Source organism: Ceratotherium simum, chromosome 7, assembly GCF_057802395.1.
Source record: "Ceratotherium simum simum isolate JZ-2026a chromosome 7, ASM5780239v1, whole genome shotgun sequence".
NCBI classification, from domain to species: domain Eukaryota; kingdom Metazoa; phylum Chordata; class Mammalia; order Perissodactyla; family Rhinocerotidae; genus Ceratotherium; species Ceratotherium simum.
The window spans coordinates 16,560,123-16,580,734 of record NC_141906.1 but is presented as its reverse complement, the minus strand read 5'-3'; the positions used below and the strand labels follow the sequence as shown (position 1 = coordinate 16,580,734).

Sequence of the window (20,612 nt, the reverse complement as noted above, 5' to 3'; positions counted from 1 at the left end):
AAGCCTCTTCTCGCGAGAGCCCTCAGTCCTAAGAGGCGAGGCTACCTGCGTTCTCGCGAGAATGACGGCTCACCGCCCAGGAGTGGGCAGGGCGCCGAGTGTGAGGGCAGTTGAGGGAGCGGCAGCCTGGGGTGGGCGTTCGGCCTGGGGGCTAGCTCCGCTGGGTGGAAGGCGCCCGTCCTCACAGACGTCAGCTCGGGATCACGAGCGAGCCTTGAGCCTAGTGGCTGCGAGCAGAGGCATCCCCAACCTTTGAATCCCACGTTCTTCCTTCGACTTCCTGTCACCGTTAGAAAAAAGCGGACAGCGTCTCCAGCCCAGCGTTGGAGAAATACCTCTGGGACCCTAAGTTTGCTCAGGGAAGGCGTTTCCCTCAGCAGAGCAAACTCCGAAATCGCCTTTGCCGGCTCAGCTGGGCGGGTATTAACCGACCTGGGCTCATGAAAGGCTGTCGTCGCGAGGGCCACCCTCTACTCCTAGCGTCCACTGCTGTTTGTTTTTAAACGCCGCGTTGGCGGGAACTGGCGTGCCAGCTGAACCCGGCCAGCTGTCGAACGTCGGGAGTGACCTGGAGGGGGTGTTGCTCCTTGGGGGCAGAAGGTCGCAAGTAACAGTTTCAGTCTCTCAACTTGACTGAGCCTGCCGTGTGCCAAATGCTGGACTCTACAAACGCGAAGAAATAAAAGACGGTCTCCGCTCTCGAAGCTCACACCCTGAGGGCGAGACCCACCCCAAAGCAGATAATCTATACCGTGAGAAAAGCCGAGTTGATCGCAGTGAGCTGTGGGAGCAGACAGGGAGTCACCGGCTCTGCCTGGAGGAAACCTCCACCAGGGAGTGACGTTTGAGCTGAATCTTGAAGGATGAGTAAGAGTTCTCCAGTTTTGAGAAGAGTGGGAGGGGTGTTGCAAGCAGAGGAAGCAAAGAGGAAGAGGACCTGGTTTGAGTAATTTGTATGAAAATAGATTTTGCAGAAAGAACTTTGTTGAAAAACTTTTAATCATTGCTTAGTTCAGAAGAGAAAAAACTTCCAGGCTGCCACGTATGATAACCAAAGTGTTTTCCAAACCAGTGTTTATGCTAAGGAGATGAACAGTTGAGCTGCACAATGTAGGATAATGAACATCCTCTTCCTCATCTGAGGACGCTTGGATATCAGAGACCTGAGGGAAACAGAAGTTATTGTCATAGTATACCAAGTTATTATTATTGCCAACATTCTGCTGGATTGGAAATTGCCAATAATCTTTGAAGATGTCTAAGTAAGAAGAGCGATCTAACAAATTTTGTAATACAGGTAACCTCATGCAGAAACTTCAAAAATATCCTCAGGCAACAAAACAACAAAAACACTTCACCAATCTTGATTTGTTATCAAAATTTTCTTTTGTAAGCTAAGATCAGGAGAGGTAATTCTATAGTCCAAGTTAGGGTTAGTGAGGTCTGTCAAATAGGAATCATTTCCCTATATCAAAATAGAAGCTATCATTTCCTAAAGAAAGGCAGTGGTATTCTACTATAGAGTTTCCATCACACTCCCTTTAGACACATGTTATTTTCATATTATTATGTATATTTATGTATACTATAGTTTCATTTGGCTCACCCTACTCTCCCTACAAATAAGCCCAACACTTAATAGGAAAACAAACAAAGTTCTAACCCTGCTGTGGGCCAATCAGGTGCTCTGCTTACCATAATTCACAAGTTATAGTCCAAGTTCTAGGAATTTTCCAGGAAATATTGAAAGAATTATATCAGCGAAGGATTTCAAATGAAATATGGAAACTTTATTACACGCTGGAATCCGGTCAGACCACTTTACCTTGCTTTGAGGGGCCTACAGTTTATTTCATTCTGTTATTCCTTGAAAAACAAATTAAAAAAAGTTAAAAATCTAATAAAGTTACCATTGTCATTTGCTTAAAAAAGAAAGTTAACCTTTCAAACTTTCATTTGGGAGGATTGGTACAGCTATACATCTACCAGCTAAATTCCATTGATTCAGACCATCGCAAACTGCTCTGCACAATAATTTGTAAAAGGCGAAAGATTTATGCGATCTGAAGAGAAACCAGAGTATGCACAATAATTTGTAAATGCTAGCTGCTTGAATGAGCTAAGGTTCGGACACGTAATGAAAGTCTTTCTTCCACAATATCAATGCATGCATCAAAGACGTCAATACAGAAATAAAGCGAGGTTTCATATAGAAACAATGAACTAACACGTTCCTTTGGTTGTCTGTTATTGCACCTCATAGCATGCTAAGACATGATTGTTTCACAGCAGAGGATGAGATAGCCTTCTGGTTGAATACTTGCTCAACAAATTAATGATAAGCCACAGACCCAGAATCCTATTTAACTTTAAAGCCTACGATTTCTTCATGCTCCAATGTTTGAGTACTGTCGTCACCTGATGGCAGGAACAGGAAAATCATATTCACATAAAAAGAACTCTATCCTATTCAGCAAATATATTTATTGATCAAGACCCTGTGTAAGAATACTAGGGGAGAGAGACATTATTATACAAGTTCTACTGATATAAATGAGATGTGTAATTAAGTAACAAATAAAAGGAAAACAAATTGGATCGTAGGGAGATAGAGATCATGTGCTGTGGGAGGTCAGAGATAGGAACGATTACTTCTAACTGAAGAGATGAGAACGTGCAGGAAATGGGGAGGAAAGGAAGGGTGTTTGATCTGGGGCCTTAAAGAATAGATAGGGTTTATGCATGAAGAGATAGTAGGAAAGGGCGAGAGATCAAGAAGGGCGTATAAATGGCTAAGTATCTTGTAGGGGGAACAATGAGCAATTCAAAAAAATGAACAGGAAGTAATGTGAGAGAAGTAGATTGAAACTGGGACATAAGGGCCTGGAATGTTAGGTTAAAGTAGAGGTCTGCAAATTTTTCTGTAACTCGTTAGCTTGTAATAGGGTAAAGTCTCAGACCTTTCACAGTTTTTGACAAATCCTATTAGGGTTTTTTTGTGGAGATTGACAAGGTGATCCAAAAATTTGCATAGAAATGCAAAAGTCCTAGAATAGCCAAAAAAAAAAAAAGGGAAAAATAAAAAACAAAGTTGGAGAACTTACACTTCAAGATTTCATAACTTACTACAATGCTACAAGAATCAAGATGGTATGGTATTGGCATAGAGCTAAGCATGTAGATCAGTAGAAAGAATTGAGAGTCTGGATATAAACCCTTACATTTATGGTCAATTCATTTTCAGCAAAAGTGCCAAGACAATTCAATGAGGAAAAGATAGTCTTTTCAAAAAAATGGTGCCTGTTATATCCATGTGCCAAACAAACAAACAAAAAACACCAAAAACCTTAGATCCTTACCTCCTTACCTCACATCATACACAAAAAATTAACCTTAAATTGATCATAGACCTAAATATAAAAACTAAAACTATAAATTTGATAAAAGAAATTAGAGAAGAATTTCTTCATGACTTTGGGTTAGGCAAAGAGTTCCTGGGCATGACACCAAAAACACAAGCCATAAAAGAAAAAAATTGATAAATTGTGCTACATTAAAATTAAAACTTTATGAGCTTTAAAAGACAGCATTAAGAGAATGAAATGACAAACCATAGACTGAAAGAAAATGTTTGCAAATCATATAAAGAACTTGTATCCATAATGTATAAATGTTACCGCACAAAATTGGGGTTCTCTGCCCAATGCACATAAATAAGCCACTTAATTATGGCATCAGCCTTTGGGGGAGAAATCAGCTTTTATTCTGTGAGATTGATCTATAGGGAGACAGGGGGTATGTGCCCTCAGGTCTGTCTCTCCGATTCAGGATTTGGGGCAAACTTGAAGAGGTTAGGGAGAACAGGCTGGCAGGTAGAAATGCTGGTGGGACAGTCTTTGATTGGTGGGCTTCAAGCATTTATGGTAAGGTTTTATACATTTATGATAGGGTTCTAAACATTTATGATGGGGTTCTAAACACTTTTGATGAGGTAGGGAAGGAATTTTAACACTGGACACTCCTGAATGAGGGACCCCTTACTTCTGATGAGTCCAATTTTTCAATTTCCAGTCATGTCCTCATCCTTGGGTTCTGTGGGAAGGAGGATCTTTGGTTCCAAGGTCATTTCAGGTCGTGATTTCTTCTTTTGCGCATGCCCTGGCTATGTGACTTTGCAGTTTTTCTGAAAGACAATTCTTAATCACTCTGTTGATAAGAGATGGGGTCAGTTGAACTGGTCCTGGAGGGCCTGTGGTTACATAAAGAACTCTTACAACTCAGTAATAAATAAGACAAACAACCTAATTAAAAAATGGCAAAAGACTTGCATAGACATTTCTATGAAAATACACAAATGACTAATAAGCACAGGAAAAGGTACGCAATGTCATTAGTCATTAAGTAAATGTAAATTAAACCACAATGAGATATCACCACACACCCACTAGAATGGCTATACTAAAAAAATCAGACAGTAATAAGTATAGATGAAGACAGGGAGAAACTGGAACCCTCATACATTTCTGGTACGAACATAAAATATTACAGCCATTTTGGAAAACAGCGTGGTAGTTTTTTGAGGTTAAATATAGACTTAACCATACTATCCAGCAATTTCACTTCTAAGAATCTACCCAAAAGAAATGAAAACAAATGTCCAAACAAAAACTTGTATATTAATGTTCATAGCAGCTTTATCCATAGTAGCCAAAAACTAAAATCAATTGGTGAATAGATAAATAGAGTGTGGTATATTTATACAATGGAGTACTCTTCAGCAATAAAAAGGAATGACATACTGATATGTGCTACAACGTGAATAAATCTCAAAAACAATATGCCAAGTAAAAAGAATGCAAAAGACTGCATATTGTACAATTCCATTTCAATGAAATGTCCAGAAAAGGCAAGTTTATAGAGACAGAAAGCTGATCCATGGTTGCCTGGGGCTAGGAGTCAGAGCAAGGATTGACTGCAAACAGGCTCAAGGAAACTTTTTGGAGTGATGGTCATCTTCTACATTGTGATAGGTGATAGTTGTACAACTCTATAAATACTAAATATTGCATACAATAGGTGAATTTTATGTAAGTTATACCTCAATAAAGCTGTAAAAAGAAAAAAAAGGACATTAATCCTATTGGATTGCATACCTCAGTCAATTCTTTGGATCTCATTTTTTATAATCATCCTATTTTAGTTTGCTTTAAAAAATACTTCTAAACTCCTACAACTCAATAGCAAGAAAACAAATAACCTGATTTGTAAATTGGCAAAGGACTTGAATAGACACTTCTCAAAAGAAGACCTACATTAGTATGTATGGCCCACAGGCATATGAAAAGGTGCTCAACATCACTAATCATCAGGGAAGTGCAAATCAAAACCACGATGAGATATCACCTCACACCTGTTAGAAGGGCTATTATCAAAAAGACAAAAGGTAACAAGTGTCGGCAAGGATACGGAGAAAAGGGAACCTTTGTAAACTGTTGATGGGAATGTAAATTGGTACAGCCACTATGGAAAACAGTATGGAGGTTTCTCAAAAAAATTAAAAGTAGAACTACCATATGATCCAGCAATCCCACTTTTGGGTATCTATCCAAAGGAAATGAAATCAGGATCTTGAAGAGATAGCTGCGCTCCCATGTTCAGTGCAGCATTATTCACAATAGCCAAGATTTGGAAACAACCTAAATGTCTATCGACAGACGAATAAAGAAAACATTATATATATATAATATTTTAATGGAACATATATAATATTTTAATAATGGAATATTATACAGCCTTAAAAAGAAGGATATCCTGCCATTGTGACAACATGGATGAACATGGAGGACATTATGCTAAGTGAAATAAGCCAGACACAGAAAGACAAATACTGCATAATCTCACTTACATATGGAATCTAAAATAGTCAAACTCAGAAACAGAGAATAGAATGGTGGTGGCTAGGGGCTGGCAAGGGGGCAGTGAGAAATGGGGAGATGTTGGTCGAAGGGCACAAAGTTTCAGCTATGCAAAATGAATAAATTCTGGAGATCTAATACACAGCATGGCAACTATAGTTAACAATATTGTATTGTATACTTGAAATCTGCTAAGAGGGTAGATCATAAGTGTTCTCACTACAGAAAAAGAAAGAAAAAATGGTAACTATGTGAAGTGATGAATATGGAAAAAAAAAACTTCTGAAAATTGAAAACGTGCAATGAAAGAGGAGAGGTTACAACAGACACCTCAGAAATACAAAAGATTATAAGAGAATACTATGAAAAGCTATATGCCAACCAATTCGACAATCTGGAAGAAATGGATAAATTCTTAGAATCATACAACCTTCCAAAACTGGATCAAGAAGAAGTAGAGAATTTGAATAGACAAATCACCAGTAAGGAGATTGAAACAGTAATCAAAAACCTCCCCAAAAATAAAAGTCCAGGACCAGACGGCTTCCCTGGTGAATTCTACCAAACATTCAAAGAAGACTTAATACCTATCCTTCTCAAACTCTTCCAAAAAATTGAGGAGGGGGGGAAGCTCCCTAACTCATTCTACGAAGCTGACATTACCCTGATACCAAAACCAGACAAGGACAACACAAAAAAAGAAAATTACAGGCCAATATCACTGATGAACATCAATGCGAAAATCCTCAACAAAATACTAGCAAATCGCATACAACAATACGTTAAAAAGATTATACACCATGATCAAGTGGGATTTATTCCAGGTATGCAGGGATGGTTTAACATTCGCAAATCAATCAACGTAATACACCACATTAATAAAATGAAGAACAAAAATCACATGATCATTTCAATAGATGCAGAGAAAGCATTTGACAAGATACAGCATCCATTTATGATAAAAACTCCAAATAAAATGGGTATAGAAGGAAAGTACTTCAACATAATAAAGACCATATATGAGAAACCCACAGCTAATATCATCCTCAATGGTGAAAAACTGAAAGCTATCCCTCTAAGAACAGGAACCAGACAAGGATGCCCACTGTCACCACTCCTATATAACATAGTATTGGAAGTCCTAGCCAGAGCAATCAGGCAAGAGAAAGAAATAAAAGGGATCCAAATTGGAAAGGAAGAAGTGAAACTGTCACTATTTGCAGATGACATGATTTTATATATAGAAAACCCTAAAGAATCCACCAGAAAACTTTTAGAAGTAATAAACGAATATGGTAAAGTTGCAGGATACAAAATCAACATAGAAAAATCAGTTGCATTTCTGTACACTAACAACGAAGTAGCAGAAAGAGAAATTAAGAATACCATCCCATTTACAATTGCAACAAAAAGAATAAAATACCTAGGAATAAACTTAACCAAAGAGGTGAAAGATCTGTACACCAAAAACTATAAAACATTTCTGAAAGAAATTGAAGAAGACACATAGAAATGGAAAGATATTCCGTGCTCTTGGATTGGAAGAATTAACATAGTTAAGATGTCCATACTTCCTAAAGCAATCTATAGATTCAATGCAATCCCTATCAAAGTTCCAACAACATTTTTCACAGAAATAGAACAAAGAATCCTAAAATTTATATGGAACAACAAAAGACCCCGAATAGCTAAAGGAATCCTGAGAAAAAAGAACAAAGCTGGAGGTATCACACTCCCTGATTTCAAAATATACTACAAAGCTATAGTAACCAAAACAGCATGGTACTGGCACAAAAACAGACACACAGATCAATGGAATAGAATCGAAAGCCCAGAAATAAACCCACACGTCTATGGACAGCTAATCTTTGACAAAAAAGCCAAGAACATACAATGGGGAAAAGAAAGTCTCTTCAACAAATGGTGTTGGGAAAACTGGATAGCCATATGCAAAAAAATGAAAGTAGACCCTTACCTTACACCATACACAAAAATTACCTCCAAATGGATTAAAGACTTGAATGTAAGACCTGAAACTATGAAACTTCTAGAAGAAAACATAGGCAGTACGCTCTTCGACATCGGTCTTAGCAACATCTTTTCAAACACCACATCTGACTGGGCAAGAGAAACAACAGAAAAAATAAACAAATGGGACTACATCAAACTAAAAAGCTTCTGCACAGCAAAGGAAACCATCAACAAAATGAAAAGACAACCTAACAATTGGGAGAAGATATTTGCAAACCATACTTCTGATAAGGGCTTAATCTCCAAAATATATAAAGAACTCATGCATTTCAACAACAAAAAAACTAACAACCCAATTAAAAAATGGGCAAAAGACCTGAACAGACATTTCTCCAAAGAAGATATACAGATGGCCAACAGACACATGAAAAGATGTTCAAAATCACTAACTATCAGGGAAATGCAAATCAAAACTACAATGAGATATCACCTCACGCCCGTCAGAATGGCTATAATTAACAAGACAGGAAACAACATGTGTTGGAGAGGATGTGGAGGGAAGGGAACTCTCATACACTGCTGGTGGGAGTGCAAACTGGTCCAGCCACTATGGAAAAGAGTATGGAGATTCCTCAAAAAATCAAGGATAGAACTACCATATGATCCAGCTATTCCACTGTTGGGTATTTATCCAAAGAACTTGAAAACACCAATTTGCAAAGGTACATGCACCCCTGTGTTCATTGCAGCCTTATTCACAATAGCCAAGACTTGGAAGCAACCTAAGTGCCCATCAAGCGACGAATGGATAAAGATGATGTGGTATATATACACAATGGAATACTACTCAGCCATAAGAAACGATGAAATCCAGCCATTTGTGACAACATGGATGGACATTGAGGGCATAATGCAAAGTGAAATAAGTCAGAGGGAGAAGGTCAAATACCGTATGATTTCCTTCATTAAGTAGTAGATAATAACAACAATAAACCAACACATAGAGACAGAGATTGGATTGGTGGTTACCAGAGGGGAAGAGGGGAGGGAGGAGGGTGAAAGGGATAATTCGGTACATGTGTGTGGTGATGGGTTGTAATTAGTATTTTGGTGGTGAACATGATGTAATCTATGCAGAAATAGAAGTACAATGATGTACACCTGAAACTTTTACAATGTTATAAACCAATGTTACTGCAATAAACAAAAAATTTAAAAAAAAAAATTGAAAACATGCAAGTGAAATTTCCCAATTCTAAATTTGGTATGCAATGTAAAAATTTCATAAACATATGGAAAAAATTGAGAGAAATTAAAGACCCTAATAACTGAAGACTCAATATTATAAAAATATCATTTCTCTGAAAACCTATCTATAGGGTCAAAGCAATACCAACTGATTTTGCAAGGGTGTATGTGTGTGAGGGATAGAGGGACAATTTAGCAAACTGAGTCTAAAATGGAAATAGGAAAATAGAATAGGTGAAGAATAACCTAAACATTCACGAAGAGGGAGAACAGTGTGTGATAAAGTGTTCCACCAGATATCAAGACCTAATATAAAACTATAGATTTGAGGTAGTGTAGTACGAGCATAAGAAAAGACAAAAAGATCAATGGAATAACATAGAGACCCCAGAAATAGTTTCAAACATACATAGACTCCTGCCTTACAACAAATGTAGCATTGCAGAAAAGTATAGAAAAGCATAGTCTTTTCAATAAATAGTGAAACAATAAATAAATTGAAACAATTGGATATCTATATAAAAAAAATTAAACTTGACCTCTACCTCACACTTACACAAAAATCAATTCCAGATGGGTTATTTATCTAAACATAAAAGACAAAATAATAAAGCTCTTGGAAGATAATATAGCAGAATATCTCTATTATCTCAGGGTAACTAATGAGTTCTTAAATAGGACACAAGAGCACTAACTATAAAAGATTGAGAACTTTGACTACATTAAGATTAAGAATTCTCATTCATCAAAAGACACTATTAAGAAAGGGAAAAGGGAAGCCACAAAGTGGATAATCTATTTGCGATACAGATAACTGACAAAAGAGTGGTATTCAGAATAAATAAAGGATGCTTATAAACCAATATCTAAAGACAAATAGCCGAGGGGCTGTCCCCGTGGGGTTAAGTTCAGCACACTCCACTTTGTCAGCCAGGGTTCATGGGTTCAGATCCCTGGCACCGACCTACACCATTCATCAGCCATGCTGTGGCAGTGACCCAGATACAAAACAGAGGAAGATCAGCCCAGATGTTAGCTCAGGGCGAATCTTCCTCAAGCCAAAAAAAAAAAAAAAAGAGGAAGATTGGCAACAGATGTTAGCTCAGGGCAAATCTTCTTCAGCAAAAAAAAAAGACAGCCCCAAAAGAAAATGGAAAAGAACTGAATAGGCACTTCACAGAAGAAGAAATGTGAATGGCAAATAAATATATGAAAAGACACGAAACCACATAAATAACCTGGGGGATGAAATTAAAAGAACAATGAGATGCCCATCGATTGGCAAAATTTTGAAAGTAGTTGGTATTTGCAAGAATGTGGAGCAAGAGGAACTTTCATACACTGCTGGGGGCAGGAGATATAAACTGTTACAACTGCTTTGGAAAATCGATTGGCATCTCCTAGCAAAGTTGACCACGCAACTCCATTCCTGGGTACATATGCTAAGGAAACTCTTACAGGTGTAAGAGACATGTAAAAGAATGTTCATTGTTAATAACAGCCTATCTAAAAACAACCCAAATATCCATTAAGAATAAATGCATAAATAAACTGAAGTATACTTATATAGTGAAATACTATACAGTTAAAATAACTGCAGCTAGGGGCCAGCCCGGTGGTGTAGCGGGTAAGTTTGCGTGTTCCGCTTGGGCAGCCTGGGGTTCGCTGGTTCCGATCCTGAACGCAGACCTACTCACTGCTCATCAAGACACACTGAGGCAGCATCCCACGTAGAAGAGCTACAACTCTACAACTATGATACACAATTATGTACTAGGGCTTTGGGGAGAAAAAGGAAAAAGAGGAAGATTGGCAACAGATGTTAGCACAGGGCCAAACTTCCTCAAAAAATAAATAACTACAGCTACATGCATCAATACAGATGCATCTCACAACGTTGAGTGAAAAGAGCAGAGTGCAATATAATAAATATGGTATGATTACATTTTGTCCAAACCAGACAAAAATTTTTTTTAACCGTATATGTACATATATGCAGTCTCTCTCCCTCTCTCTCTCTCTCTCTCTATCTATAAATATATATATATATGTGTGTGTGTGTGTATATATTCTAGGAATTGTGGCAGAGATGTCTAGCTTGCCACCAAATCCAGTGCTTTCCTAGTATAGAGTTGTCACTGGGAAGTATCTACCCATCCAGAGACTACATTTTCCAGCTGCCCTACCCCCCCCCCCACTTCACAATATTTGATGTGTTACATAACTATATTATAATCAATAGAATGTGAAGAGATAATGTCACTTTTTCCAGGCATGTCTGGTTAAAATTTCCCACGTGGCATTCTTACATTTTTCACTTCCAGCTAACTGGGATGAAGACAAGCCTAGGGTTGCCATGGTAGAAGTTGAATCCCTGGCCACCCTGTTGACCTGTTTACCTGCCTAGTAATATAAGATTCCAGGAATGTTATGTCAACAAGAAATAAACATATATTTAATTTAGGTGGTTATACATTTGGGATCTATTTGTTGCAGCAATTTGCTCATCCTAACTAATTCAGAAATGAGAACCATTAAATGAAGTGCTGACTAGCAAAAACCTAAATTATAGAGCAGGGACTTAGCCATAGTGGATGGTGAGAAAATAGATATCACAGGCTGGAAATACAGAGCCCATGTTATGCAACAGCATACATTTGAAAACATAACATTGGAGTATCCATCTAATCAAGGGATCTTGACTTTCTATAAGGAAAAGCAAGGGAATAATGATAAATATAAAATAAGGAGATGAGGATGAAGGGGGATGTGATCAAGGAATGGCTTACAAGGAATTTCTAAGGTACTGGCAATATTCTATTTCATAATCTGAGTAGTGAGCAGTGGGCATTCATTTTATTTTTTTCTTGAGAGTCTATATATATGTTTTATACATGCTTCTGTATGTACAATAAATTTTACTATTTTAAAAAGTAACACCATATCAATATCAAGGAAATTTTATCCTAGGTATGCAAAAATATTTATCACAGTACAGGACTAAAAAAAATTACATGTTTTTGGAAAAAAAGCATTTTATAAAGTTCAATACCCTTTTATAATTTGAAAATAACTCTTAGAAAACTAGTTATACAAGGGAATGTCATCAATATGTTAAAGACAATTCTCATGTTGAGAAATTACAAACACACTCCCAGTAAGATCAAGAATATAATAAGGAAGCCCAATATTATCATTCATTAACATGGTATTAGAGTTACTGGATAATACTATAAGAAAGGAAAAAAAAATTGTAATCAGAGGGAGAAAAGAGAAGAAAGTGTCATTATTTGAGATTATATGATCATCTACACAGAAAAGCAAATGTAATCAAAAGATAAACTATTAGAATTAATGAGAAATTCCAGCAGGGTTGTTGGATATAAGATAAAATTATGAAAATGAACAACATACCTCTATACCAAAAATAACCAACTAGAATATGCAATAAAAATTTAGATACCTTTCACAATAGCCACAAAACTATATAGTATTTAGCAATTTAACAAAGGATACATAATATTTTTCTAGAGAAAATGTTTAGACTCTATTTATTTTTAAACCAGTTATGGACTTTATTTGGATATTAATCCAAATAAACCAAAAGTTAAAAAAATTTTTAAACAACGATCAGGGAAAATAGAAAATAGACTATTAAGAGATTATTGTTATTACTAGATATGATAATGGCAAAATGGTTTTTTTATTGAAGTATAATTGACAGATAACATTATATTAGTTTCAGGTGCATAACATAATGATTTGATATTTGTATACATAGTTACAAAACTTTTTTTCTTGGGATGAGCACTTTTAAGATCTCTCAGCAATTTTCACATATGCAATACAGTATTATTTACTATAGTCACCATGCTGTACATTACCTTCCCAAAATTTATTTATTTTATAACTGGAAGTTTGTACCTTTAGACCCCCTGCAAAATGAGGCAAAACCTCATTTTGCCTACTCCACATCCCCCACCCCGGCAACCACCGATCTGTTCTCTGTACCTATGAAGCTGGTTTTTTTAGACTCTATTTAAAAGGCATGAAAGGAGATCAGAATAAACAAAGATCCCTACTATGTTAATGAATAGAATTATATAATAAAGATAACAATTCTTCCTAAAACTAATATATTAATTTTGATACAATCCCAATCAAAACTGCAGCCGGATTTTTTTTTTAGAAAAGGACTTAAACTCATTGTAAAATTTATATGGTAGAATAAAGGTCTGTAAAGAAGGATGTATGTGTGTGTACTTTATATTGCAGGAACAAACACATCAATAGGAGAGAACAAACAGAGCTAGAAAATAAACCTATGTTAACGACATCAGCAAGATGGCGGAATAGGAAGTCCTAGGCCTCGTCCCCTCACTGAAACACTGGTTAACAATGGTATACAAAGAGTAAAATACCTTTATGAGAAGCCTAGAATCCAGTTGAGAAGTTGCGGTACCCCCAGAGAACCACAAAACCGAGAACAGCCACAGTGAAATGGTGGCCATGGCAGAACAACTCAGACAGGAATTGATATGTTCCGTCTGCCAGAACTATTTCCAAGGTCCCTGTTTGACATTCTGCAAACATGACTACTGCTTCACTGGCCTCAGGCATTTGGAAATGGAGAATCAGGCAGCCTTTTCACTTCTCCCCAGTGTCTTGATATCTCTTGGATCCAGAGAATCCAGACCAACATGGCCCCTGGGGAAACTGGTGGCTGAGATCAAAGTGATGATGCCTATGATGAGCATGTGCTGCTAGATGCTGAGATTCTATGTGAATACGTCTCTGGATCGGCCACAGCCAATGACTTCCTCACATTCTCTTAATGACCTGCGGAGCATCAGATATGAGCAGATGCAGATGAGACCACCAGAGAAACTAAAACATTCATCTCTGCCGCTTGTGGCCCAGAGTCCTCCTGCTTCACCTCTGGCTGCCGCTATTGGGAGGTAGAAGTTGGAGGAATATTGGAATGGGCTGTGGGTGTTTGCAAGGAATCTGTATATCATGAAAGACCTTTCTTGGTATCTTCAGATCTAGGGTTCTGGGTTGTGAGCCCCAAGGGGGGACATGAAGTCACTGCCAACACAGAAACGGGGACTGTTCTCCACATGGACCCAAACTTGCAGATAGGATTTTCCTGGACTGTGACCTGAAAGCCATTTCATTTTTCAGTACCACTGATGGTTTCTGTTTATACACCTTCACAAACGCATCTACCTCAGAGCCTCTGTGTCCACTCTTCCATCCTGGGATCCCAAGAGAGGGTGAGAATGTGCAACCCATGAAAGTCTGTGCCAAGGATGCTACAGATATCGAATTTGATCATAGCTCTCTTAAGGAGATATGTGAACTCTGTCCAAAACGAAGAGCATACGGGGCGAAACTGATGGATCATACACTCCCGAACTCTTGTGACATTACCAGGAGTTTATATGGTTGCGAAAACCACCCAGTTTGTTTTACTGAAAAGGAAGCCTTAGGATAAGAATGGCAAAAATATTGGGCCAGCCCAGTGGCATAGTGGTTAAGTTCCCATGCTCCGCTCAGCAGCCCGGGATTCACGAGTTCGAATCCCGGGTATGGACCTACACACTGCTCGTTGAGCCATGTTGTGGCAGCGTCCCACATACAAAATGGAGGAGAATTGGCACAGATGTTAGCTCAGGGCCAGTCTTCCTCAAGGAAAAAGAGGAAGATTGGCAACAGGTGTTAGCTCAGGGCCAATCTTCCTCACCAAAAAAAGAAAAAAGAAAAAAGAAAAAAAAAGAATTGCAAAAATAAATCATTGATTTTTAACACCTTACTTAACTCTAGATACAGTAGTCCCCCCTTATCCGTGGGGGATACCCAAGACCCCCAGTGGATGCCTGAAACTGCAGATAGTACCAAACCCTATATATACTGTTTTTTCCTGTACATACATGCTTATGATAAAGTTTAATTTATAAATTAGGCACAATAAGAGATTAACAATAATGAATAACAAAATAGAACAATTATAACAATATACTGTAATAAAAGTTATGTGAATGTGGTCTCTTTCTCTTTCAGTCCAAACCTATTCCTGAATCTGTGTAAACATCCCTCATTTGCAGTTAATGTCTTGGTGTCACTCATTTCAGGGTATCCCTTGCTGAAATCTTTATATAGACTCAGTGCTTTCTGATGCAACACATTGCCGCCATTTGGAACACGTTTTCTGTTCATGTCTTCCATCTACAAATTGAATACCTTTTCCATCTTAACTAGGCACTTATCATGCACTGTGGCTGTAACTTTTGCAATTTGAGGTGTGACAGCAAAACAAACACATATTTCTTTTTCCTTCTTCACAATTTCACTGATAGAAGATTCGTTCTTACTGTAGATTTGAGCAACCTCTGCATATGATTTTTTTTCCTTACCTTATTAAGTCGAGAACTTTCACCTTTTCACTTAACGGAAGCACTTTACAGCTTCTCTTTGCCGTGTCCAAATTGCCAGCATCAATGGCAATTTGCACTTTGGAGCCATTATTAAGTAAGATAAGAGTTACCTGGACACAAGCACTTCAATACCATGGCAATTGACCTGATAACCAAGAGGGCTACTAAGTGACTAAGGAGTGGGTAGTGGATACAGCGTGGATGCACTGGACAAAGGGATGATACACCTCCCTGGTGGGACAGAGCTGGACAGCAGTGAGATTTCATCATGCTATTCAGAATGGTATGCAATTTAAAACTTATGAATTGTTTATTTCTGGAATTTTCCATTTAATATTTTCAGACTGCAGTTGACCATGGGTAGCTGAAACTGCAGAAAGTGAAACCGTGGATGAGGGACTACTGCTGGGTTATGCTCAGGATGAAGTTGAACTAGACCCAGGAAGCCCACAGTTTAAGGGTAGGTCATTTCTTCCTCTTGCATGTTTCCTGAGGGCCACCTCCATGAACTGCTGCTTCAAGATGGAACCAAGAAGTTGTTGCTCTGTAGAGCCTGGGTTGGATATTCATAGGCTCAATCCCTGAGGACTTGGGAAGGAAGGTTTCCTGTGTATGGGCCACATGAGGAGGAAAATTGTAGGGTTGGAGACATTCAGAGGGACACAGTATCTAAGGATTAAGTCAAGAAATGGAGAGAGAGTCAGGGAAGGGTGACTTGTGGGCCCCCACCTGAGACTGATCTTCCATGGACTAAAAGTTGATTCAAGGGGCTGGCCTGGTGGTGCAGTGGTTAAGTGTGCGCCCTCCGCTGCGGCGGTCTGAGGGTTTACTGGTTCGGATCCCTGGCACACACCGACGCACCGCTCATCAAGCCATGCTGTGGCCGCATCCCATATAAAGTAGAGGAAGATGGGCATGGATGTCAGCCCAGGGCCTATCTTCCTCGGCAAAAGGAGGAGGATTGGCATCGGATGTTAGCTCAGGGCTGGTCTTCCTCGCAAAAAAAAAAAAAAGTTGATTCAAAGGGCACTTCCTAAAAATAAAGTAAAAAAATTAAACTTACATTTACATGGGAATTTAAGATATGATTTTTTAAATATATCTACAAAGCTATGGGGACGAAAAGACTTGTTTAATAGATGGTATTTGGAACACTGACTGTCCATATGAAAAAATAATATTAAAGTTCAAACATAGCATTTGGTCATACACAAAATTAGACTCCAGAAGAATAAATACCTAAAAGTGAAAGGTAAAACTCTACAGCAGATGTAAGAGATAACTTTATGACTAGGGTTGGGGAAAGACTTTTTCAATAAAACTCTTCAAATACAAACAATAAGGTGAAAAATTGATTTATCTACATCCATCAAAATTAAGCATGGAGTTAGTAAATACATGATACACTGGGAGAAAATATTTGTGACATTTGAAACCAACAAGGAATTTGTATTAGAATATGCAAAGAACTCAAAATTAACAGAGCTAGAAAACCAATAAAAAAATTGGCAAAGGATATAAATAAATAGTTCACAGACAGGGAAGCCCAAGTGGGCAACATGTAGAGAGAAGTTCAATATCACTAGTAATCAGAGATATGCAAAATAAAATAATGAACTACCACTTGACATTAATATGGCAAGACTTTTTATAAAGGCATACACTTCCCATTGTAGGTGGAAATAGGAAGCAGAAATGCTTAGCTCTGCTGGTGGGAGCATAAACTGTACTTCTGTTTCAGAAGCAGTCTTGAGAAGCTTGTTTATGCATTATGATTCCACTGCTGGGTAAATATCCCAAAAAAATTCTCACACAGTTCCATCAGGGGACATATTTAAGAATATTCATTGAGGCGTGATGCTACCAGGGAGTCAGAGGCACAGTCTATGCCACTTTCTAGTGCTCATTCCTGTATTAGATGGGCTGGAAAGCTAAAAACTACATTTCCCAGACACCTCTGCAGCTATGGTTCTAGAAGAGATTTAGGTTCAGCCAATCTTATGCACTCCTGTGAGATTGGGAAGGCAGAAGTAAGATAATTCTGCCACTTCTCCCTTTCTGTTGGCAAGCACTGTTGAGGAAGGGTTTGATTTTGTTGTGCTAATGTTAGCAGATTCCAGCAACAAGGCACTGACTATATGTCAAGAAACGGAGCGCTGATCATCCATGTTTTTGCTGGGGCAGGTTGTAGTTGGTGCAGTGTGTTTCTGGAGCAGCAGCAGTAGGCAGCTGCCTCCTGATCAGGGCAGTCTCAGGATAATATCAGGCAGCTGCTGATATTAGAAGAGAACTGTTTAAACTAACTGAGGTAGGTTCTGTTCTCTGCATTTAAACCAAAGCCTGATTGATTCTACCAGGATGCAGGAAATGTGTTAACATTCTTCTATTCTACATTTTGCAAAATCTACTTGCCATTTAAGTCCCATCTCAGTTGTTCCCTACATCAAGCAGAACCGTTCCATTCTCTCTGTATTTTGCATGTAATATTGTAATTACTTGCGTACTTTTCTGTCTTCCTCAATAGAACATCAACTCTTTGGGGCCGCCCGGTGGCGCAAGCAGTTAAGTGTGCGCCCTCCGCTGCAGCAGCCCGGGGTTCGCCGGTTCGGATCCTGGGCGCGCACCGACACACTGCTTGGCAAGCCATGCTGTGGCCGTGTCCCATATAAAGTGGAGGAAGATGGGCATGGATGTTAGTCCAGGGCCAGTCTTCCTCAGCGAAAAAAAAAAAGAGGAGGATTGGCAGATGTTAGCACAGGGCTGATCTTCCCCTCCAAAAAACAAAAAAAAACCCATGAACTCTTTGAGGCCAGGGATAGGATCTCATTCAGTCCTCGGTGACACAAGCCGAGGACTGAAGCACATGTTGCTACCTTATCCAACAGCACAGAATATAGTACATTTCCCTCACCATAGATAATTCTGTTGGACAGCATTATCTAAATGGATCAGAGCTCTGCATTTCACATTCCTGAAGTATCTTGTGCTTTTCTTTCATAGCATTTATCAAAGTTGATAACAAATTAATATCTGTCTTCCCCACCAAATTGTAGGCCCCAGGAAGACAGGAACTGTGTCCATTTGCATACCATTTAATGCCCAGTGTCAAATACTGTACATGACAAATAATGAACACTAAATAGATATTTGTCAAATGAATGAAGTTATATTTTAATAAATACAAAAATTCTATTCCTTGCAATTTGAGGCCCAGACTAGAAATATGATCAGTGGGTTTGTGTATAGGCAAATGCTTTTGCATCCATGTTTCAGACCACTTTCTGCCTTTCCTTGCTGAGCATTTCATTTCCTTTCTGGAAATGAAGAGGACAATAGTATCTAGCTAGTGAGGATTTGGGGACCTGGTACTTTGGCAATATTAGAAGAGTGATGTTCAAAATACCAGAATGTAAAACACTTGATTAAAAAAACATTTTGTGTTGTTCTACCCAGCCACGATCAATTTAAACATATGTGTGTTACTCATAATCAAAAAGACGTTCTCATGACAAGTGAGAAATACTTATTCAGAATCATGATCATCAAATTTTTATTTTGCATTGTAAGATGGAAGAGAAGTTAAAAAGTGCAATTTTATTCTTTTATAAATTATGCAATAACATGCTTTAAAAAGAATAAACAATAGAAATAGAATAATTAAAAGAGCTCTTAAATGAATAAAAGTAGAATCAAAATAATCAATTAAAATTGCAGCTATCATGGCTAGCAATGGATTACATGTAAAGTTTGGAAGGTTAGAAATATTGGCACTTGGTAATCATAATAGAGCTTGAAAACATTAGCAGCATGTAATATTGTTGCCCTATGGTGTCTAGATCTGCACTCCAATCATATCTGTGTTCACTGGGATTTGGCTTTACTCAACACATCCACATCAGCTTTGTCTGCTTCTCCAAGACTTTTTTGATGGCTCTCAACCAGGACATTGTCTTCCTTTTTTCGAGGCCTCTGGGAACCACCATCTCTGTGAAATATAGGAACTCCAAGGGCAATAAAATTGTGCACATCCTGCAGCTTCTTCCGCAGCCATTCCACCCTTTCCACTGAGTTCAGATGTTTGCCCAGGTTATGCATAAGCTGTATTTCACTCACAGATCTCCTCCTGGAGGGAACAGAACAGAGAGGACCACTCCATCAGTTCCCCTCTTCCACATCCTAAAGTCAACCTTAACAATCCAATTCCCATGCCTCCACCATGCCGAACAAGATGCAGTACTTACTTAACAGGCTTCCCATCCGAATTTGCAAGAAAACAAATTGCAAACAGGACAATCATTACTTTAACCATGTTTTTTGCAGACATCATCTTCACTAAAAGGAAAAGCAAAACAGAGGTATTTAAAAATATTTTTAATATTCCAAACCATCTAATAAAATTTACAGTAGTTTACATTTATAATCATACAACTGTGTACAGAGTGTGACAGTAACTAATTGGATTGGTTTTCATGAGAGGCTTTTGGAATCAGCCTCTTTATTTTATAGATACATTAGCATATATTATATATATGCATAATTTTACTTAGAAACTAGACAGGTTAGTTTTACTTTCTTACGTATCTTTTTGAGAGTCTTGTGCAAGTTTTAATACATGAATTTTAAGCCACATGAGGAATGAAAAATCTTTTTAGAATCTCCTCCCACATTTTATGTTGGTTATGACTAAATGCTTATAACTTGCTTGAAAATGGCTAATTCTCTTAATTAGGTAAATTGTTAACACTATTTATTTACTTAGCAAATTTCTGTTTCATAAGTCAGCTTCATTTCAGGCACTGCAATAATAATCATAGGGCCGGCCCCGTGGCTTAGTGGTTAAGTGCGCACGCTCTGCTGCTGGCGACCCGGGTGCGGAGCCCGGGCGCGCACCAACGCGCCGCTTCTCCCGCCATGCTGAGGCCGAGTCCCACATACAGCAACTAGAAGGATGTGCAACTATGACATACAACTATCTGCTGGTGCTTTGGGGGAAAAAATAAATAAATAAATAAAATTAAAAAAAATAATAATAATCATAAAC

The 20,612-nt window shown here is 38.2% G+C and overlaps 1 protein-coding gene across 1 annotated transcript; it reads right to left on the bottom strand.

The window, feature by feature from the left end:
- Positions 1 to 19,248: 19,248 nt before the first annotated feature.
- On the bottom strand, positions 19,249 to 19,898 carry PTH (parathyroid hormone). Its single transcript, XM_014793196.2, has 2 exons — positions 19,813 to 19,898; positions 19,249 to 19,694 (listed from the first exon to the last, which is right to left on the bottom strand). Exons 1-2 carry the CDS (start codon positions 19,896 to 19,898, stop codon positions 19,433 to 19,435), a joined length of 348 nt encoding a protein of 115 aa, XP_014648682.1. The 3' UTR covers positions 19,249 to 19,432.
- Between the last annotated feature and the right edge of the window lie 714 nt (positions 19,899 to 20,612).

Coding starts and splice junctions, on each gene's coding strand:
- PTH (XM_014793196.2), bottom strand. CDS start 19,898: ATGATGTCTGCAAAAAACATGGTTAAAGTAATGATTGTCCTGTTTGCA. Junction 19,695..19,812: donor TCGGATGGGAAGCCTGTTAA/GTAAGTACTGCA, acceptor TGTTCCCTCCAG/GAGGAGATCTGTGAGTGAAA.